Source organism: Lytechinus variegatus, chromosome 1 (assembly GCF_018143015.1).
Source record: "Lytechinus variegatus isolate NC3 chromosome 1, Lvar_3.0, whole genome shotgun sequence".
In the NCBI taxonomy this organism is placed as follows: Eukaryota; Metazoa; Echinodermata; class Echinoidea; order Temnopleuroida; family Toxopneustidae; genus Lytechinus; species Lytechinus variegatus.
In genome coordinates, this window is record NC_054740.1 from 18,668,204 (window position 1) to 18,692,033 (window position 23,830).

Sequence of the window (23,830 nt, forward strand, 5' to 3'; positions counted from 1 at the left end):
GAAAATGTTGGCCCATTACGCCACTAGCACCCATATACATGGAAAGAATCACATCTCAGTACTGGGACAACAGACGACTCTTCCTACAATAACATAAAGCGAAATATACAAACGAATTATTGCCTGTTAAAAGGGATTCCGCCTCGAAACAAGTTCATTTTGATAAAAAGGAAATATCAAACAAGCTGCCCTTTCACGTGGGAAAAAAATGGAATTTGAATGATGATTCCAGTGAAAAGGCTCATGACGAAGTTTTAGAACGTGTGAAACCAAACTAGGACATGGTTAGAATCACGAATTCAAATTCTGCTCCAGAGGGGAATTCCAGTTAAGTTTCACTCAAAGTACGATACAAATTCTGCGTGTGAAATGCTTGACCTCCAGAACATCTTTTGGGCGGAGCTTGCATTTCCGTATTGTCATGCCCTCATGATTTATCGTATTTGCGATGCTTTGATTGACAAGTCACCAAGGACACATACCGCCTTCGCTTGGGAATTCGAATTCAACTCACAGTTTTCGAGTGAGCGTGTGAAAGGTCCGATGATTCTAAAGACGACTTCCAATCATTATTCCCTACAGGTCTAATAGGCCTAATGAACAATTTGAATGCGAATTTTAAGTTTAATTCAAGTTTACCATGTTTACTCAGACTCAATTTCAAATTTAATTAGAATTTAAAATGTATATAGGCCTTCCTTCTTTGATCACCTTGATATAGCGCTTCATGACGAACTCGGTCAAACCCCAAAAGAGATCGATTTTGTTTTCTTTGTTACCCATTTTTATTTCCATCTTTTAAAACATAATAGCGAAATTTGGTACCAGCCCATAATGAACAACTGCAGCATTCCATCGGAACTTGAATTCAAAATGGTTTCAATGAATTTCCACCAAAATCATTCAAATAAGGACGAGAGGAGAACATTTTGGGTAAATAGGAAAGTATTTTAATTAGTGTTGGGCTCCATGTCAAACTTATTTAGGTGATACTTATTTTTGCCTGTTACAGAATTTTGGAAGCCGTGACTTGAGCCCTCTTGCGACCCCATCCCCAGTCAATCATGGATCTATCTCTGAATATTGAGGAGTCACTTATTATACTGATAATCTCATGAATCTCATGAATGTTATTAACTAGCTTTTGAGAACTATTTTTAGAAAGAAAATAGAATAAAAAAAAGACAAGCCGAAAACCTAATCATTTAACGACCCCCCCCCCCCCCCCCCCTCAAAAAAGAGAAAGAAATGCAAATCTGATTTTTAAAGACAGCCCAGCCTGGGTTCGAATGACTGCTCTCGTCCTCATTATGTCCATCGAGTTTCAATCCCTGGTATCTGATTTAATAGAGGACAGTATTTTTTCAAAGTGATTTTGAATGAAGTTGTTTCATGTTGAAGAAGATGAACTTTACCACTGCGCCCCCAATCGACTGAGTCGATATAATCGAGGGCGGCTGTATATGATCGTCTGTTTAGAGGCGGGCACAGTCAAATGCATTTATTGATCAGCAGCTGATCATACAGGGCACCAGTACACCTCCAAAAACATAAACATAACACTTTCTGCTCAACGCTAGACATCGGAACAAGGAGAGGGACTTGAGAACAATAATAGGTATGTAAACGCACTTCATTTGAAATAAATGTATATGTTATTTGAAGGTGATGTGATACCTAATTAAATGTTGAAAGGCATTTCATGTCTGTTTCGAACAATAAAAATATGGATTTTTATCTTCTTTTTTCTTTTCATGTTTCTTTGCATTTTTTTTAAGAATTACGTTTTCAGTCTCCAGCGATTTGAACTTTTTGTTATTACGATCATCAATCTGTGTGGGTTCATTTTGCTTTCTTTCTCATGTTGTCGATCCCTTCGTCATCTACCAAGCTTAAACACTTTGAGAAGAGATTAACATCTCTCATATTCAAACCGACTGTAATGTGCATCTTAACGCAAATAATTATAATTGTCTTTTTAACAAAAAAACAAAGCAATGAAAAAGAAAAGTTCAAGTCCGAACATCACAAGCTTGGACTGGCCAATATAAGCCTATACCCCTTAATAAATACACAAAGGTCTTTAATAATTTGGTCGTCATTCAATACTGCGATCAGGAATAATGAGTAAACGAATATTTTTGTTGGGCGTGTGATCAGTATTGATATTGAACACTTCTGATTCTTGAGAGTTCGTAAACAATAAATGATCAGTGACCCGAACTGACCTAAAAGAGAAAATAGATTGCTTTATCAAAGTATATCATGCTGAGAACAGGTCACATTTATCTCGGAGGGCTTTTCGCCTTGATATCATTCGTGTATTATATTCGCGTTATTGTGGTGATCATAATGCTTCTAGGGCTTTTTGCCTTGAATTTCGTGTATTATATTCACGTTATTGTGGCGATCATAATGCTTTTTGTGAATGTCATAATAGAGAGGGAAAATCTCGCGAGGCTATTTGCGATCGACCCGCACAATACAGTGTTTTGAAAGGCAGACGCCAACTAACGTGTTCCAATGTCGCTTGAAATCTATTTCACTCAATAATAGTCTCCGATATTGCCACAGATCATCAACTATGATCAACGTTAGGTATATTATTGTACTGACTCTGATTACATTCCCCTTCATATTCCAGTCTGATATGTTTCAGAGATGATTTTCATCATCATCCCTGGTTTCCATTATCTTGTTGTGGTTTTCATTTTTGTGTTGCCAAAATTATATAGGCGTATAGATCCAGAGTATGAATAACATAACAGTATTATTGTATTACATAAAGCTTTTCATAATCATGGCTTAGTTTTCATTACAAGAAATGTAACAATGAGTGATTATACTTTGCACCATTGTGATCGATCTTACCCCCCCCCCCCTTTCATGAAATGCTGAACGGAACGGAGTAATTTGATTTCGAGTCAGAGATTTTTTTAATAGATGTAACGAGGTCTGAATTTCAGCCTAAGAAACAGCTGCGGCAACTATTATTTTGATATCAAATTTATAAAACATATATGCGTGCATGCACACAGGCGATACGTTTACATACAAACACTAAACCATTGACGGGATCAAGAAAATATTTCTATTCAGCGAAGGATTTTTATAATGAAAATTCATTTATTCCAACGTTTGCACTATATATTAATTCATTATTATAATAACCCACGGAATCATATTCAATCTATAATATATGCTTTGGTCATAGACCTAGGTCCATGGTCATATGCCTCGCTATATTATTTAGCCTTATAAGTGTGAAATCCAATCTGGATCTATAATGAGAACCAGACTACCTGATCATCTTGACTGCGTTAATTTCTTTTTCGTGGTCATAATGCAATTTTCATCAATGATGCATAAAAAGTCCTAAGTCTTTCCGTTGCCATGGCATGGCAACAGAAAGAAGACTTTGGACCTTTTTTTCAAATACTTTTTTGCATGCATTACTATATAATGTTTGGAAAAGTATACAAAATATTCCGCAGCAGCAAATTCGTATCCTTGACTCACAAATCCACTGTGCAATGTTAACATGGTAAATAAATGGATTTTTTCAACCCGTTTGCAGTGATGATCGCAATGGTGATCACAAAAATGACGGGGAAAAGGGTATACAGAGACAATTATTAAATAGTCGCGATCAAGGCCCCCCCCCCCCGAAAAAAATGGTAATCTAATTACGTGACGTATTTTTTGCGTAATAAATACTAGAATTGCCTTTTCCTCTTTACTTTTCTATTTTTTCTAGGTCTTTTAACATTTAGAGGGATATATAGGTGCCCCCAAATTGCCATCATCTGCACGCCAATATCATGTTGAAATAAATCAAAACCTTGAAGTCGTAAACACTATTTTCATTCTTATTCTTTATTTATTTTGCGGGGAGGGGTATCTGAACTTGCTTGCTTTCAAGCACTTTCCATGTCCGATCATCAGACCCCCGTATAATGCAGGGAAATCAATTCGGAGGGGAGGGATGTTCGCGGAATTGTTTCCCCTTTTTGGAAGACCACCCTCCCCGAAACTTTTGAAGGCTGTCAACAAAATGCACTGTGGCTGTCATCAGAGTAATGCTGAGAGTTATCTTTCAAATTCAGACAATCAAAATAATGTATTTTTGACTACTGAATTTTGAACATTTCTTACATTGTTGTTGTATATTGATGTGTGCTTATTGATGTTTGAAAGTTCTTACATTTAAGCCGTATGTGCGAGAATAGAGAGAGAAAAGGTCCCTTCATCCATTTCTCTTTTGCCATACAAAAAGTCGTCATGAAAATGATAATTAGGATAAAGAGAAATGAAACGCATTGGAAGAGTCTGTCAACAACTTGGTGAGAGCCGCGATATAGAATATCTATTAAGGGGGATACACAAAATGAACAAACATGACGAGATAGTAGCAAAGAAAAAAAAAGACATTGTCTGTAGGTTTGGGAGTTACTGGGAAGTGCTAGATTTTAAGGGAGCATCAAAAGGGGAGCATAGCGACGAATGTTGACGTATGCTGACGAGTATCATTTGAGACTTCAACAGGGTAGAAGAGAACTGATGTTTGTTCCTGACCACAGCAAACCCGATGGCTAATAAGATTGACCTTGTATGACCTTGCCCTTGATATCAAAATGAGGTCACGAAGGGTTAATCATATGACCTTTGACATTGCAAAACATCTGCAAAGTCTATCCCATAATTGACACCTCCAGGCACTTTACCCGTTTATATTCTGTGCCTATATTTGTCGACATTTCTTTCATCGTACATGATCGCTAGGAAGAAAGAAAGTGTTGACGGTTTGGACCCGGGGTTTGGGTTTGACAACGTTTCAACTCAATTTGAGTCTAAATAGTCATGTGAAAGTCATCTCCGTTTTTTATCTAAAGATCAAGACAATGTTGGAACGACCATACCCGACTGGAATAAACTCCCTGCAGACATAGTTAACTCATTATCTTTGGACTCCTTCAAAAATCATTAAAGGTCAAGTCCACCCAAGAAAAATGTTGATTTGAATAAATAGAGAAAAATCAAACTAGCATAATACTGAAAATTTCATCAAAATCGGAGGTAAAATAAGAAAGTTGTGGCATTTTAAAGTTTCGCTTATTTTTCACAAAACAGTGATATGCACAACTCGATGACATGCAAATGAGTCAGTCGATAGTGTCCATCACTCACTATTCTTTTTTTTATTGTTTGAATTATTTCATTTTTTGCAAATTTGACAAGACGGACCAACTTAACCAACTAATATTAAACAATGCTAATTCCACGTGTTCAGGGAGGAATTAATCGTTGTTTCACTTGACAATGAGGAGAAAATTAGAATATTTCATATTTCATGAAATAAAATAATAGTACAAAGGAAATAGTGAGTGAATGACGTCATCAGTCTCCTCATTTGCATACCGACCAGGATGTGCATGTACATAACTGTTTTGTGAAATAAAGTGAAACTTAAAAATGTCATAACTTTCTTATTTTACATCCGATTTTGATGAAATTTTCATTGTTATTCTTGTTGGATTTTTCTTTTTTTATTCAAATCAATTTATTATTGGGGGTGGACTTGTCCTTTATTAAACTAAATATCAATTAATACTTCGAGCCACTCTTCACGTAGCGTGCTCTTCAAGTTAGCGTGATGTGCCAATCCTGGTATTTTGCTGACTGAACGATACAGATACAGATAAGTAAATTCATGCAGTATTCCTTTCCTTGCCTTGCACGACTGAGTCCATATAGGAGGCTATGTAAGCCTATGTCGATTTAATCATTTTTATTTAGATGTTATAAAAGCGATCTGCCCCTTTTAGCGATCTTATATGTTTATTACAATCATAAACTTGTTATAAATTTGGCAATTGATAGTTTCGTCCGTGAAAAAGGAAACCCCCGTTGCTGAATTCAAACGTTGTTTTCAGTGGCGTACCGTAGGTCATGGCATGAGGGGGGGTGCACAAGCAAAAATTTTGTGGGCGCGCAAAGTGCGCTCAATTTCCAGGTATACTGACCTACTGAAATTTTTTTAAGAACTGTGCCATTAAACGGATATGTATGTCACTGATTAAATGTTGCGAGCGCGAAGCGCGAGCTGAATTTTTTTATATTCAGACATAAAAGGGGACATTATAAGCAAATTTGTTTAATCATGATGCGTATTATCTCACTAAACAAACAATGCGAATATTATATATTTATGTATAAATTTATATAATGACCCCAAACAGGGACACTTCAAGGACTATTTTTTAAGGAATCCATTAAGAGTATACATATTTCAACATAGGCATCTCACCATAGTCTATCCCATCTCCTCACCATAGCGCCAAGCGCTTGCTGATTTGGTTAGAATTACATCTAAACATAAGCACTTTTTGTAGTCATTGTAATCATGATTAACGTACGCATCTTACTAATATTACGAGCGTGAAGCGCGAGCTGAAAAGTTAGGACATTCAGACCTGAAGAGGGGCATTTTAAGGCGTTTGTAGGAATTCATTTTAAGTAGTCATGAAAAAGAAGCATATATCACTACATAAAACAATAATAATTCGAAGTGCGAGGGAAATATATTTGGTGTATATTGACTTGAAAGCAGGATTATGTATCTTGTTAAACAGACAGTGTGAGCACCAGGAGCGATGAACACACAGGTCCTGAGCAAATTATGTTCAGTTCAGTTCATTTTATTTCAAATTCCATATAAAAATAACATTAAGAAAAATACATATATCTATACACAACAGAAAACAAAGATTAAACAATAATTTGGTAAACATGGTATATACGAATAATGTTAACATATTGTAGTTTACAGGAATTAGGGGAAAGCCACAAAAAGCCAGATGGCTTGTCGAGCAGGCTACCCTAGTAGGGGGAAATAAATTATTGTCAATATTGAAATAAAACCAGATATAAAACTATATTGAAATTAAATTAACAGAAGAATAGGACAGATACCACACAACCCTATACAAAGCAGCATATCTAAAATATTTAAGATGTCAGCAAATATTTCTTAAGTTTCCTTTTAAATACGTTAAGTGTTTTACAGGACCGAATTTCAATTGAAAGACTATTCCAAACTTTTGGGGCACGATGTCGAAAAGTTTGAAGTGTAAAATTTTTTGCAACTGGGTACAAATGATAATTTTCCCTAGTTCTTGTGTTATAAGTATGTATATTACAATTTTTATTTATCATACAGGAAATTGTGTTAGGAAGAATATTATTTTAATGTTTAAATATAAGTATTGCACATTGGTAATCATTTAGATTAAATATATTAAGTACATTCAGTTGAACAAAAAGATCTTTTGTATGTGCCAAATAATGAGAATGAGTGCATATTCTGACTACTTTCTTTTGGAGACGATACAATGGTTGTAGTTTTGAATGATAAGTGTTAGCCCATACAATATTGCAATAACTTAGGTAAGATAGGATTAATGTATTATATAAAGCCAAAAGGACTCGTTGAGGGAGAATATGACCGAGTTTGCTGATAACACCAACATTTTTTGCTCCCTTATTTGTAATAGTAGAAATATGAATACTCCATGATAATTTTTCATCTATTAAAACACCTAAAAATTTTGTATGATGGACACGTTCAATAATTTTATCATTCATTTTGATTTGAAAATTATCTAAAGATTCCTGTGTTGAATTTTTCGAGTTGATATGAAAATACACATAATTAGATTTTTCTGTATTCAATAAAAGTTTATTTGAAGAGAACCAGAGTGAGACTTTCTTCAGTTCAGTATTAAGTAAAGTATTTAATGAAGAAAATTAATCACTGGAGATTAGAATGTTGGTGTCATCGGCAAACAAAATAAATTTGAGTTTGTTTGTGCAATATGGTAAATCATTGATAAAAATTGAAAATAACAGTGGGCCCAGAATGGACCCTTGAGGAACGCCACATGCAATTGAACGAGAGTCAGACAGGGTTTCATTATACGATACATATTGGGATCTATCATACAAATAATGTTTGAACCAAAGTAAAGAGGTACCCCTTACACCATAACATTGCAATTTATACAATAATATTTGAAAATCTATACAGTCGAAAGCTTTACTAAGATCAAGAAATATACCAATAGTAGTTATTTTTTTATCTAAAGCATCAATAATGTAATCATGTAATTTTATAACTGCAAAGTCAGTGGAGGAATTCTTCAAAAATCCAAATTGAGACTGGTTCAAGATATTATTTTTACATAGGAAATCATACAGTCTGGAGTAAACTATTTTTTCAAGAATTTTAGAGAAAAATGGCAAAACAGATATTGGACGATACTAATTGGAGACATTATGTACATCATCTTTTTTATATATGGGCATAACTCGAGCAATCTTTAAATTAGAAGGAACAATGCCTGAAGATAAAGACAAATTAAAAATGTAACACAATGGTTTTAATATCAAGTATATAATTTTCTTTATGACAATAGGACTAATACCATCGATTCCACAAGAGGAAGTTGAATTTAAGTTCTTCACAACATCATATATTTCGCTATCTGAAACAGGGTGAAGAAATAATGATTTATCACATGGTTCCGGAAGAAACTTTGTAAAAACATTTGAACCACAAAAGTTTGTAGAATTATTTGAAAGTAAACCAATTTTCACAAAAAAAAATCATTAAAACAATTGGCAATGTTCTCATCACCATGGATTGAATCATTACCATTTATTATATAATCTGGTAACTTCTTTTTCTTTTGACCGAGTAACTCTCTAATAGCATTCCATGTTTTTTCAATATTTCCATTGCATTCATTAAATTTGTTTACATAAAATTTCCTCCTAGCTTCTTTTAGTAATTTATTTAATTTGTTCCTGAATATAACATGTTTCTTTTTATTATTTACAGATCTATTTTTACAATATGCTTTATAAAGTCTATGTTTTTTTCTAATCATTTTAAGTAGTGATGAATCAATCCATGTTTTTTTAGCTCTGTTTTTAGATCTTGACTTTACTTTTTTAAAAGTTGCATTATACAATAAAAGAAATTTATTCAAGAAAACATCATATGCTCTGTTGGCATTGTCATAATCAAATAATACATTCCAATCAATATTTAATAGCTTTTCTTGAAATTCATTTATAGTATTTTTATTAATGAGTCGTTTCACACAAACATCATTTTTAGTATTGAGGCTATATTCTTTGGTGATCTGAAAAACTGTAATGATCTGAAATGTCATTATAAAATAAGCCAGATGATATATTGCAATTTAGGGTATTGGTAAATATATTGTCTATAAGAGTATATGAGGTGTTTGAAATTTTAGAAGGTTTGTCAATCAAAGGAAAAAATTATTGGCATATAAGACATTAAGAAAATGGTTTGAACCCACACTGGTTGATTTGATAAGATCGATATTAAAATCTCCCATGATGTAACAAGGTTTATTTTCACTATCAATTTTTCCTAAGCAATTCTGAAATATGTCGTTAAAATAAGTAATGCTAGATTGTGGCTTTCTATAAATAATACCGACCAATATATTTTTTCTCTTTTTCAAATTAACTTCAATAAAAAGGGATTCATAATCATCTTCATTGGCAAGTATATCGTTTCTGATAGTAATATCTAACTTATCATCAACCAACAAGGCCACACCACCACCTCTTCCATGTTTACGGTCTTTATTGATAAAATTATAACCTGTGATATTAAACAAAATGGGAGTGCTATTATTGATCCAAGTCTCAGAGAAACTATAAATAGTGAAACTCAAAGGTAATATACTTATAAAGTCAGAAATAGCCTGAAAGTTTTTAGAGAGACTGCGTGAGTTAAAAGTGTAACATACTAAAATGGTTATCCGAGCACTTATCCCTACAAAAGTCTTCAAATTCACTTTCGAGGTAGTATTTACAATTAAAATCAAGGTCATATTGCACATCAAACTCATCAAAATCATTGGAAAAGCTACTGTTTAAGTTATTCAAATCATTGATATGTTGATGGTTTAATAAAGCTTCAGTATCGTTGAAAAATATTTTAAATTCGTTATCATCAATACTACTAAAAGGAAATACAGAATGTACACATCTTTAAAACGTACAATTGCATAATAATATTCTACATCACTGAAAGTTGAGTCTTTACAAAAAGGACAATCTATGAGTGCTGCACAGTTACATCAAGTAGATTAAAAAATGTACAAAAGGTTAAAAACGGGAAAAAGTTCGTGAAACAGTAGTAAAGGCCCTATCTCACCAACGGAGACGTCGCCGCGACAGTCTCCAACTTATCAGTCGCTGCAGTCGCGGAGACGTCTCGGAGACAAAATGGCTTGCGCTCTCACCAAGGAGACGTCTAGATGGAACGTTTGAAAGATCATACACCTGACTTGGAGCAGGAGGAGGGATATCAGCACGCGTTCAGTCACGTGGTTTCTGAAGTGGGTCAAACAGTGTGAAGAAGTGTCGCGGAGACGTCTCCGCAATGTATTATAATTTTTTTTGGTCTCCAACAGGTCTTCGCGATGTCTCTGAGACGTCCCTGAGACATCGCGGAGATATCGCGGCGACGTCTCAGCAGTCGCGGATATCATTAGTCTCCGAGACGTCGCAGCAACTGATGGAGACTTCTCGGAGACGTCGCGGAGACTAGAAACAGTCTCCAAAAATATTAAACATGTTTAATCTTCTTGCGACTCCTCGGAGACTCTGTAATTTTCATGAGACGTCTCAGAGATGTCGCGGAGACGTCTCTGCAACTAGCAAAATTTGTAGTCGCGAACTAGTCGCGAACTAGTTTCAAGCCCAGTGAGATACCCCCTTTAGAGGAGTACTTCATTTCATTCAACTATATTTTATCAACGTCTGTTTTGGACTTTATGAGTATCTTCTGGCATCCTGGAGCTTTCCCTATGGCGAAGAGTCTACCATCAAGCGACCAAGCTGCTTTGACAGTGTTGCTACTTACAGCATAGTTGAGAAGTTCTGCATTTGGTGCAGTGAGGTCCTCCATGATTGACTTCCCTGAGCCGGCAAGTTTACGACGTACACGCATAACTTCTTCACGCATGCATGTTTCATAAAGTTATGAAAAATATTTCTTATTTAAAATAGCATAATATATGTATACATATTTTAATTTTAAATAATTTTTTCTTTCTCACTACGTTTCCCTTCCTTTTCCCCGTTTTTTTTTTTTTTTTTTTTTTTTTTTGGGGGGGGCACGTGCCCCCGCCGTAGTTACGCCACTGGGGTTGTTTTGTTCCCCCTCACTTTCTCTCTTTCTGATGGAGACTTGGCTTTGATTGGGACACTTGTATTAAAAATTGCTTGATCCATCACCTCTATAATTCTCTCAGCGTGATCCGAGGGCGTGGTCAAAACAGGGTTCAAGATGAAGTGAACTCGGTAGCTGATGATTCAAAATCGAGACCAATATCCGAGATATTCATCAAATTTTCGTTTGAAAGTCAACTCCTTGACAGTAATGCTCCGGTAAATCAATTGACACCATAAATTGCTCCGCCAAAATACAGGAATCAACTGAATCGGGGTGAACTTTTAAAACAACCGACATTATATTTGACCCATAATAACCTAATGTTTCCTTTGAGACTCGTTAACAGTAAGTCATGTCTCTTGGGGATAATGAAAACGTCATGTCTTGTGACTCTATCAAGTTCGTATAATGTAGGCCTATATAACCTTTACCCTTTTAAAATGAAAGGTAATGTTATAACACTCCTTAGTAGACAGAGAGCTTTTTTTTTTAAAGGAGAATTAAGAATCAGTTGAAATTTTTTTTGAGAAAGGGATCTTTCGGTAATCACTGAATTGAAAGTTAATGATCATCAATTTTTAATGTCTCTTACACTCAATTCAAAAATCTGTGCTTAATGCATAAATCTATACTCAGAGAGTACAATTATATATTTTGCAATTAGATATAAGCGGAACAGACAAGACCTAGTTAAGAAACAAACAGGTATTATGTGCTTATTTTCTTATGACTTTTGTTCAGTTGTATCGTTTCGTCTATTAGGGCTGCGACCGCTCGAAAAGTGTATATAGGAAAAAAATACTTTTCCGTTATAGATTTTGAAAGCGTATGTAGGAGAATATTTAAGTTGATGAAAGTTTTTACATTATCTTTAAAACATTTATGAATTTTATTTGAATAGATTAAAGGCCTATAGGCAAAATTCGTGTTGTTTCATTATTGGATTGGTTCTCTCTTCAGACAACAAACCGACTGCGTGATGTCCCTCTCAATAGGCACCTTTCGCAAATCTCTACAACGCGAGATTAGAGTCGGGTAACTCAAAAGTTAACGATTAATCATAGACTCGAATTTCTAGATTGATTATACATTACAGTCAATACAATCAAACGTAGAAAACTGTTTTACAATCATTGCCAAGCTTTGTGTTACAGGCCCTATAGATCTTGCTTTTCGTGTGCAAAGCTCTTTCATACGATACCAGCATGCCATGCCATTTGCCTGCCTAAGCTCGCGGCGGGACTGTACCTGTATCATGGCTATGACTCCAGCTGGCTGGAGACATGCGAAATGTAGATTATGACATGGATAAGAAAGTGGTTTTTCAAACAAATCGAGTACATATTGAGTAAGGAAAAACTTACCGAATTAAGGCTTAGATATAGATCATTACAGTCCATCGAATCGATATTGCATTTAATGTGCATTATTTGTGGATCACTGGCAATTGATTCCATGAGTCGATCACCTCTCAAGCCGAATCATTTCCCATGCGTTGACATGTACACATTATGCAACCGGCCATAAACCGTCAAAATTTGCGGAGTTTTTTTTTCTTTTACCTGCACCTCCTACATAAATATGCCTCTAGCACACAATGTAATGGGCAGTATGTTTTACTTTTCCGCAGAAATGGGGGGTTTGCCGGGGGGTACACTTCCATTGATCAGTGGGTAACAGGCGCGACCATGGGGTTTCGAAAAGCACCCTAAACAAGGGAAGGTCTTTTCCAGATAATGAAAATGCATCTCTCAACAAGTATATGGGTTGTGACACCCTACAAGTAGTGGAAATATATCCCTTTTCAGTATTTCAATCATTGTTTCTCACACCCTCATAACGCTACATAGGTCTATACGTATACCCACTCTTTCCCTTTTTACGTGTGGTCGCGCCTGGTATCCACCATTCAATGGAAGTGGGTCCCCCGGGCGGCCTCTCGAGCTCTGGGAGGAACCAAATTTGGATTTGGAAAGTCGTCCTAAATCAGATATATCGCTGTTACCATAGTAGCAACCAGAATTTTGCACACGAAACGCAAATCGAATGTTTCCGTTCCAGATGCGAAACGAAAAAAAATCCCATGTCACACAATTTGCATTACAGGACGGAGTTTTACGACCATGACGACGGGCCCAAAAGTCTCTCCCAAAATGAACTACCGTTCTAAATAAGCGTACGCATCCTCAAACGAAAGGTCGGGAATAACTTGTCAGGAAGGCATTATAGTAACAAACAAAAAACAACAAAAAAATTCCTCTCTGCACTCTACACCCCCTCCTTCCCGTGTAGCGAATGCGAACTGATTCTATAAAGGGACAGTGAAACTGGCACTTGCTGATCAAATATACCATATGCCTATCCAAATATATTTTTAAAGCATATTCATCTCCAATTCACCTCACATAATCTGTATGAGACAATAATTTTAAAAAGAAGTGCCTTGAACTTCGAGAAAAATGGAAGAAATATGTAACAGGAACTTTTGATTTTATCCTTTTTAATAGGGAATGGGGGAAGTAATCAAGTGTAGTGGGCAAACCAATAATTCAAAAATTTTGTAGTTTTGATATGATTCGCTCTTTCTGAAAAATACAAGCGAGCGAAGTGAGAGAGCAAAAAAATCTGATTTTCCTTTTTGAACAAGTAAAATTGATTAAACATTTTTTTTTGCGGGGGGGGGTCTTCAGTACCACCCCTCTCCCCTCCCCTCCCACCTCCCGGATTAGCTGGGTTTCTGCATTATGCTAGGGGTTCTAATTACTTAGGTAATTTTACCCTCTTTTGAATTAGTCAGTATTTCATTTATATCATGTCTTTCAAGATTTACCATGTCACTTGCGTAATTCACGATGATGGAATGGGTCACAATAAATTGGGCAGTCCCAGCCACTTCCATGGAAGCTTCATTAATATTGAGGTGTAAAGCTGAATAAAATTAGTCTTGCTCGTGCGTTCGGCCATCACGCATGACAACATTGTAATTAAGAGGCTGATGGCGGTTTTTGACCAATGGTTATAAAAATCTATACAGACTAGAAATGGCGTATTATAGATGGGGGACTTTTTCTCTCAAAAAGGTTCCATGACCAAGAAAAAAGAAAGAAAGAAAGAAAGAAGGAAGGAAGGAAGGAAGGAAGAAAGAAAGAAAGAAAGAAAGAAAAAGAGAAAAAGAGTAAAAGAAGGAGGAGGAAGGGATGAAAGGGATGAAATAATAGCTAATCATTATTATTGTCTTAATTTCATGTCAAATCTATCGCAAATTATGTTTCCATTTCATAGAAGTGATTTTTTTTTTACATTTCAATCTTCATTTGATTATTTTTCTGTTCTTGTTATGACATGAGAAATTATGGATAATCCCATGTATTATTGGACTTTCCCTCTGCATCATTTTGAAGCATATTATATTTCTTGGAGGCCTCGACGATGACATACCAGTCAATATGAATACGAGGCATGAGATAAACTGTTTCTATACATAGGCCTGTGAATTAATAATATGTTCATCTGCTCGTGTTGTTATATTTAGTAATGAATGCTTAATTTAGTCCCAACTGGATATTAATCATTCAGAAATCTGATTTACGATACTTTATTTAATTTTATTAACAAGCGGATAAGTGCCATTCACAATCTTAGTCCATAATGATGTGAGATTGTGTAATCATAGCGATTTTCGAAAGCATTCTTGTAACCATGAACACAATCACGAGCGATAAGCGCGAGCCCAAAATCTTGTGATTTTCTAACAAAAAAAAATATGTTATGTTTTACTTCAAAAAGGTTATTTCATTTTGAAAAGGGCACATTTCATTTTGAAAATAAGGGCAAAAGGGTACTTTTTAATACGGAGAATTGTTTTTAATGATATATAAAGATTTTTTGTACATCTGATTACTCTAAAGTCTGCGAAAAAAGTTTGCATTCCTGATGTTGTCTTTCTATCCCTCCGACCCGACATAACCATTACTTCTAAATGACACTTGCATGGCTGCACTGAGATTCATTTAATAAGCTTACTTCAAGGATCAATGATCGGTTACCATAGCTACGCTTTTATTTCAGCCAATGCATATGGGGCAATATAACCGAACATTAATATACTCCTAATATGTCATTCTTAACATTTTTGAAAATGTCAGTCACAAAAAAAAACGCACATTATTGTCTCACTATTCTGTGTATCAAAGAAAGTCCTGTTGTTATCTTTTATAACATTATTGACGCAATGTTACGCACATTTTTGTTTAATTTCCTTAATGCTACCAAAAAAAAATTATCTGAAAATATTCATCAGCACGTATAGCTCATACTAGTCCTCTTATATTGATAGCTTTTAATACAAAATGTTGTTAAGTTTTTTTTTTCACTTTTTTTCTGCGGAACACACCTTTCCCCAGAGTGCTATAGGGTGGGGATTAATTTCTTGTCAGTTTATGACTTTTTAGATCTGCCATGCATGCAACACAACGACGCGTCGCGTTCCCATCTGTCACTTTTAGAATGGAGTAGGCTGGCACACATGCTGTATAAGTAAAGTTACTTAATATTATTATCATTTTTTTGGGGGGGGGGTCGTTGTTTGTTTGTTGTATTCGCAATTAATTAAGTACACAATTGGCATACAAAGAAGTATTCATGAATAATAATCCACATTAGAGAGGGAAACTATAGAAAAGTTAATGTCTGAGTTTAGAAACTTTCCTTTATTAAAGCTATCTTGAGTAGATAAAATCTTTTTTTTAATTCAGACAAGTCCAAACCGCACTCACCCTCACCCCCTCTCTCTCTCTCTCACACACACACGCACGCACGCACCCTAACACACACACACACATACACGTAACATTGAATACCCTTAAGAGTTTGTTGGTCAGATCCCTATTGCAGCGTGTACAGCCATGATGGTAAGCAAAGCGCGTAAAAAATGTCCTCTTCAAGGCTTCAACACCAAAGCTCAATCACGAGGAGAAAGAGAGGGAGAGGTGAAAAGAGATGCGTGCCTGGCCGGAGGATGTTTATCTCACCTGATTCTCTTCTATTCTTCGTTTAACTTCCTGTTACCATCAGCAATGAGAGATGAACAGGTGCATCAATCACATCCAGGGGGGCATCGCTAGGCCTTTTCCAGTAGGGGGGGTAGTGGAGGGCCTGATTTCAGACAAATATCGGTATAGCAATTACCCACGTCCGGCCACCATCTTGGAAGTGTTCTACATTTTCTTTCGTCATACCCAGGATCAGTTTCAGCTTTATCCCGTCATTCCTAACTAAATTTTCATTTTTTAGAACCAACATAATGTATATCGTGTGGCCTAGATATATTCATTACAACGCGAGCGCGAAGCGCGAGCTCAAATTGTTTGATATTTTATATATTTAGCCCTAAAAATTGAACATTGTGAGCAGCTTTTGTAATCATCATGGGGGTATCTAACTAAACGATCCAAGCGAGCGCAAAGCGTGAGCTGAAAATTTTTAATATACTGGCCAGCAAAAAGACCTGTTAAAGATTGTTCGCAGTGATCCATGAAATAATAGATTTCTCTCTAATCCGAAAATGCGAGCGCGTAGTGCTAGGTAAATAATTTTATATTCCGACCTGAAAACTCGATTGTAATGAAAAGGGTGGACATATCAAGCAAACAATCGATGCGAGCGCGAGCTGAAAATTTGATTTCCGGCCAGAAAACTGGACATTGTACGCACCTTTTCCATGAATAATATGCATATATAGTAATTCATGTGAGCGCGAGCTGATATTTTTTATAAGTGTTTCTGAAAGAGGACTTGTTTATCAATATTGTTTGCAGTGACTCATAAGTGTAATACATTTCTCACTAATCAAATAGACCGAGCACAAAGCGCGACCTGATTTTTTTTTTATATTGGACCTGAAAACTATTTTTAAAATAAAGAACACATTAAACAAGCGCGAAGCGCGAACTGAAATTTTCTTCAGATTTAGAACTATAAACGGAACATTCAAAATAATGTAACCATGAAGAATGTAGGCATAGAACTAAGCAACTGTTAAGAGCGTGAACAGTTTTTTTTTATTTTACAATATGAAAATTTGACATTTTCTACACTTTTTGCAATCATCAACATGATGATTATCTAATCAAGATTAGATTTGAAATTGGAAATTCCATGCAGTCTTTGTAATCATGAAAAGGAAGGGTGTCCGCTGGATGATGAGAGCGCGAAGCGCGAACTGACAGTTTGGATATTTTGATATTTTGAAAACTGAATATTTTCATATGTTTTTACATTAAAACAAACTCAGTGTCTGCATCTGTAATTGATCAAGCTGTGTATCTCAATAAATATTAATGCGAGCGCGAGGCGGCAGCTGAATTTTTTGTTGTTGATATTTTGACTTAAAACGTTTCTACATGTTTCTACATTAAAACAAACTCGGTTTATGCATCTGTAATTGCGCGAAGCGCGAGTTGAAAATTTTGGGATATTTTGACTTGAAAACTTAACATTTCACTTATTTCACAGACAATGGTCCACCTCTCTCCCGCCCTTATATATTTTGTATTCTTGCTATTGATTCAAATCTTAAATCCCTGTTTTTTTTCAGAATGCATGTGACTATTTTGCACCATGGACCTTTTAGGTCGGTCCATGTTTGTATAGGCTACTAACCGCACAATTGAGGTACAAATTGGCCACTTCTTGATCTTGATGCATACTGGACATTGAAACATAAATATATAAATAGCAAATTAAAACACGGTTATAATGATTATGTAGTCTTGAAAGAAAAACATAAGTATTTATTTGTGATAAAATTATTATATTATCTTCAATATTATGAGAGTATGATAATTCTTTTAGTTTGTAAAAGAACAGTGTGCGACAGTGCACTGCACCTTGGTGCGTCAACAAACTTGGCTATTTGCACTATTTTCTATTGACCCCACAATTCTTCTATATCAAGTTATAAGTTCATTATTGAATTTGGGAAATATGTCTCCCAGGGCAAGCCATTATGATTTTTTTTTCATCAGCGTCTCGACTTTATTTACACTCATCTAAAAGCCACCGCACACCTGAATTTTGAATAAACTTTATAGATGTGCAAATTGAAACCTGGAACATTCCACCGTCTCAACTTTCAATGTTGAAGATTTCAGACCTCTTTATAAGAATAAATCGAATGAAATATCTCATCGTTATGACGTCATAGCAGGCACATGATTGGGTACGATTAGAAATATTATGAAGGCTTATTAGCCCTACTTTCTGAACATAAAGTAATGATTTTGTTGCTATTTTCCAGAAATCTTGCAGAATACGGGAGAATACTATTAGTTCAAAAATTGGAGAACGTTGGCCATTCGTATACAGAGAAAAACCACACCTCGACCGTTCTAAATTAAGTTAGTCCTATCTGCATGCTTTATGCTGCACTTTAATTCTATATTTTATTATTTTAAATGTAACATAAAATTCTTTCGAAATTTAGACCTGACTGTCTACTAGTTTTCTAGATTTTATTTGTGTGAATTACTGAGTTTAGGGGGAAATGGCTATCATCCTTTCATAACAGAAAAAAAAACAGCGAGGTACTATTGGCAGTATATACTCAAAGTCCACTCTTTGCCCTCTCGTCGACTCGACAGTGTGTAACCGATACCTCTACCGAGAATGAACACACCGTGACATACAATAAGGGCGGGAAGAGGCGAAGGAAATATTATACATAAATTCTCGTGATTTGATTCCTTACTGCAAATACAAAAAATTGAAGAGCCATTAATAATAGGAGCAGGAATGCGGCGATTCGGTGCATGAGACGACAGCGATGGGAATATATCTCGATAGTGGTTACAGTAAAATTCATTCGCACGTTGGAAGATTCAGGAGAAAACCCTGCCCTCGCGAAGTAACACAATTTCAAGAGTGATCGAATTTGATTATTTCACTTTCCAAGAAGCGAGGTATGTCGTCTGCCTGTACTATCGGTTTATCCGTGGCGCCTTTTTAACATTATACCGTCTCTCTATACAGCTGTTGATTCCCGCTATATCACACTGCATCACGCCATGCTGTCGCTCCGTATATGTCTTCCAGCTCTCGATCATCGCTTAAAGCTTCGGCTCTGATAAGTGCACAGTCATGAACATTAATGATTTCGGAAACTTGCTTGCCGTGCTTGTCCCCATCCGTGCAACTCAAAGTTCTTCACTCAAAACATACGCAAAGTCACTTTTCCTTAAATGCATAATTTCTTTCTCTTAAGCAGCATATTTAGACATAGAATGCCAAATGCAAATACTGTATTGGACTGGGAGATTTACTAACAAGTTCAGGAAACGATGTTGATTAGTTTATTTGATGTGATTATTAAGATATAACTCTTAGCATCCATTTTAAACAAAGATTGTTATTCCAAAAGACATTTTAATGACTGATATACAACGCTTGGAATCTATTTTGCATAATCTTGTCGATGTACATGCAAAATTTCTTTGCAAATTTTAAATGCATGTAGTCAAGAACAACATTAAAGGGATATCTTGTTTCTAGGTGCCCAGGAAAAAATCATCGTTGAGTATGGAAGATAATTATGTTATTCTAGAAAATAGATCATGACAATTAAAACCATTATTTACTAGTAAGCCGGAGTGAAATGTGTCATTCTCTATTGTATACAAACCATACTGCCACTTAAAAATGCAGATTGTTGATCCTAAAAAAGAATACGACGAAAATAGTTTGATTGTATCATTATTTTATGAAATTTATTTGACCCATTCGTATCACCCAGCCCCTGGTCATGAAAATAGAATGAATCAATTTCAATTTAGAATTGACTTTATCTGGCTCCATTTCATATTGCGATGGATGCAATTTAAACATGTATTTTGGGAGGAGTGGTGAGAGGTCGTGTTTGAATGCAAAGTACAGTCCAAGGTGCTGTATGCATATGAAAGATTATGAATTTAGAAATAAATTTGACAATGCATAATGTAAAATCTAAGATTTCTTTTCTCAACTTTTAATAAGTAAATTTTCTTCTAAAAGATTAACATTATCATTTGTATACTTATGTCGCATTGGCGACATCAAATTAAAATTGATTCCATTTGATATTAACTTAAGATTGTATCCAACTCCGAGTCTACGTACAAATTTGACAACAGACATATTGAAATCGGGCGCAACTCCCTTGTCATTGGACCAACTTCTTTTCATCAGTAGTAGTGCTGTGACGAAGTCATTGTAAAGCATGTTATTACAAATAGAAACATATTTCAAACAATCCTCAGGTATATATGCATTCCATCTGTCAATGTCAAACATGGATCCTAGTAACAGTGATTGAATTCATTTTGCCAGTACCTGGACCTTGGAATGGTATACCGAACTTTTTGGTTAGCGACTTTCGCTTCAGGGTCGTTGCTTTTCTAATGTTTCCTCTCAATGAGGTCAATTATATTTACATAGACTGCGTATTATTCACTCATACACTGTTTGGTGAAGCTGTCTTTGCAAAGAGAAGTTATGAACATTCATTTACCACCCAATTGATGAGAAGAACTTTGTTCCACGTAAGGAGTTTTCAGTTCCAGTACGCAAGACGGATTCAATAACATCGAAAATGTTTTATCAAATACCCTTCATGGCAATGAACAAAGATGTCTATGTCGAAATTATTGATGAATCAAATCATGAACTCTGGAAAATTTTAATGACATATTTGCAATTTTTTTCGTCAGCTCTCCCGGTTGAACCAATAATTTCGACAAAGACCTCTCAGCTGATCAATGTCATATGACGTGTATTGTTAATACATTAAATGTCATGAATGTGTTCTTAATTCGGTCGTGCATTGTAAACGCTAATTCTTTGTAAGACGGGCACACGATTAATCCAATCAATCGTAATTATGGACGACCATCAACATCTATTCTGCATGTTTGTTCAAAATATATTCTAGCTATGATGTACATGTATATTCATGCATTCATTGGTTTTTTTTTTAATTCACGGCACTTCTCTTTGCATACAAAGGACATTGTGCACGTTTTTCGTATAAAAAAATTATGACACTGGTGGATTTCCATATAGTTACGATTGATTGGATCAATCTTAACTCTTTGTAAGACAGTGCCCAGGTCTCTCTTCCTGAAAAAAATAGGAGATACAAAGTAAACAATAGTTGATAACTTTAGAATCCTATTCTCATTTCAATTACTTAATAGTTTAGTGCTAAACTCTGATGACAGGGATACTAATGTATTGCTCCTGTTCTATTCCCGTGCAGATTCCTCTTAAGGACAAACAATTACAAAGAGCAAGATGAGTCTGAGTAAGGTGTTAGAGTCCATCCATAACAACCATCTTGAGTTCATCCGTATGGAAATCTCTGATGTATATGGCATAGCTCGATCCCGGACTGTCCCGGCGCGCCATTTTGAAAGAACCTGCAAGTCTGGACTCTTCATGCCAATGGCTACCTATTCCTTCAATGGGGCAGGAACTGACGCAGATGAATACGGCTGCGGGTTGTGTCGAGAGGTTGGGTATGGAGATGTGAAGCTGTTTCCAGACTTAGAGACCTTTCAAGTCATACCATGGTGTGAGAACACTGGTAGAGTTCTGATGAATGCAGAGCGCGATGGGAAACCCCTGATGGTGTGTCCTCGACGAATTGCAGATATCCAACTGCAGAAGTTGGAGGAAATGGGATATTCTCTCTTTTCAGCTCACGAATATGAGTTTCATGTGGTGGATGCTGAGACGCGTGAGCCTCTCTTGAAGGATGGCAATCTCTTGTCGACCCTGAGGACATACACTGATACCAAGCTTCTTCATCAGTTGATGAGAGATCTGCCAAAAGTTGGAGTAGACATCGAAAGTGCTGAAGGTGAGGGCGGGGTTGGCCAATATGAAATCACATACCGTCCAGAGTTTGGACTGCGATCCGCTGATAACGCACACACATACAAGATATCAGTGAAAGAAATTGCTAGGCAACACGGCTACATGGCATCCTTCATGTCCAAACCTTGGCCGAATCGAAGCGGTTGTTCGTCTCACTTCTGTCACTCTCTCTGGGATGCAAAGACCAAAGAACCTCTGGTGTATGAGAAGGACAGTCCTTGTGGGATGTCCACAGTCGCTCAGCACTGGGTGGCGGGACTACTAGAGCATGCACCTTCTCTTACAATCCTTGCCTCACCGACTGTCAACTGTCTAAGTCGTCTTAAACCAAACACATTCGCGCCTATCAACGCGACCTGGGGTATTGACAACCGTACCACTGCTATACGAATCAAGATTAACGGACAGAAGGGTACCTACATCGAAAATCGAATCGGTGCCAGTGGAAGCAATCCTTATCTTCTTTTGGCAGGTACTGTCATAGCAGGAATGGACGGCATCAAACGGAAACTTCCCCTTCCTCCAGAATTGTCAGGAAGCTCGTACGAGAACGGTGATCATCCAGCGGGTCAAGAACTCCCAAATAACATGGAGAAGGCAATTGAGGCGCTCAAAGCAGATACAGTTATGGTTGAAGCACTCGGACCTGACTTCATAAAATGTTTCTTGGCAATGAAGAAGAAAGAACTTGTGGAATCCCAACAGGCTGCAACAAACAAGGATCAAGAATGGGAAATGAAGATGTTCTTTCAATATCTTTGAAAAGGTTATTAACCATTAGAACTTCCATAATCGTCGGGTATATAGGTTCAAAGAAAAAAATATTCCCCCAAATCCAAAATGATACTAATGTAAGGTGGTCATGGTGGTATATCGTTTTGTTGACTGCACAAGTTTTATCAAAGATAAAGTCCATCGTATGACTTCTTAAAAGAACATGTATTCATCAAGATGTATTAAATTTTAGTTTGAAAATAATCACATTACATCAGTCATTTTTATCAAATTTAATTTGGTAATGATTTTACATTATATTAGAGATCAAAACTGTTTTACTCGACCCTTTACTGAAATGCGATTAAATATAAGTCTTCTCTTGTACTGTTTTATGATGAATTTTTATCGATGTCAAAACAGCCCAAGATCTATCATTCGGTATGCAGATCAAGATGATTGTTTTTGAGTGGCTTTCCCAACATTGCACATTCCCTATATTTTTTATTACCTCAAATACGAACGTCTTGTAGACAGTAGACACTCTTATACATTAAGATGGCCTTGTTAAATAAAATTTGTAATTGTTTTCCGGGGTTGCCACATAGTCAAGCTAAGCTTTATAGTGGCAACCCCTGTTTGCTATAGAAAATTGTTAAATATTTTGTGATACAATGTATTTTCTTTGTTTCTTTTTATAATTTATGAACAGTTGCAGAAACAATAAAGAAAAAGTGAATGAAAATGAAAAAAAAATATTCGAAACAGAGTTTGCTTGCAGTGATCATGGTACCTAATCCGGGACCTAATGTGTTAAGGATAAATTCATCCATATAATCTTGAAAAAAATAAAGGAAATGATGCAAATCTTGTTTGAAAGAATTTGATATTGATGCCTCAGAAGCACCGGTTCCATAGACATTCGGT

At 35.9% G+C, this 23,830-nt stretch overlaps 1 protein-coding gene across 2 annotated transcripts; it reads left to right on the plus strand.

Annotated features, from left to right (window-relative positions):
* The first annotated feature begins 1,488 nt into the window (after positions 1-1,488).
* Positions 1,489-23,381, plus strand: LOC121408177 (lengsin-like). 2 transcript variants are annotated; one of them, XM_041599539.1, is made up of 2 exons: positions 1,489-1,618; positions 21,570-23,381. In XM_041599539.1, exon 2 carries the CDS (start codon positions 21,605-21,607, stop codon positions 22,949-22,951), a length of 1,347 nt encoding a protein of 448 aa, XP_041455473.1. In that variant the 5' UTR covers positions 1,489-1,618; positions 21,570-21,604; the 3' UTR covers positions 22,952-23,381. The 2 variants fall into 2 exon arrangements, with proteins under 2 accessions (XP_041455473.1, XP_041455481.1); XM_041599547.1 differs by lacking the exon at positions 1,489-1,618 and adding an exon at positions 18,647-19,239.
* Positions 23,382-23,830: the final 449 nt, after the last annotated feature.

Excerpts from the sequence above, each read along its gene's own strand:
- LOC121408177 (XM_041599539.1), top strand. The coding sequence starts at position 21,605 with ATGAGTCTGAGTAAGGTGTTAGAGTCCATCCATAACAACCATCTTGAG.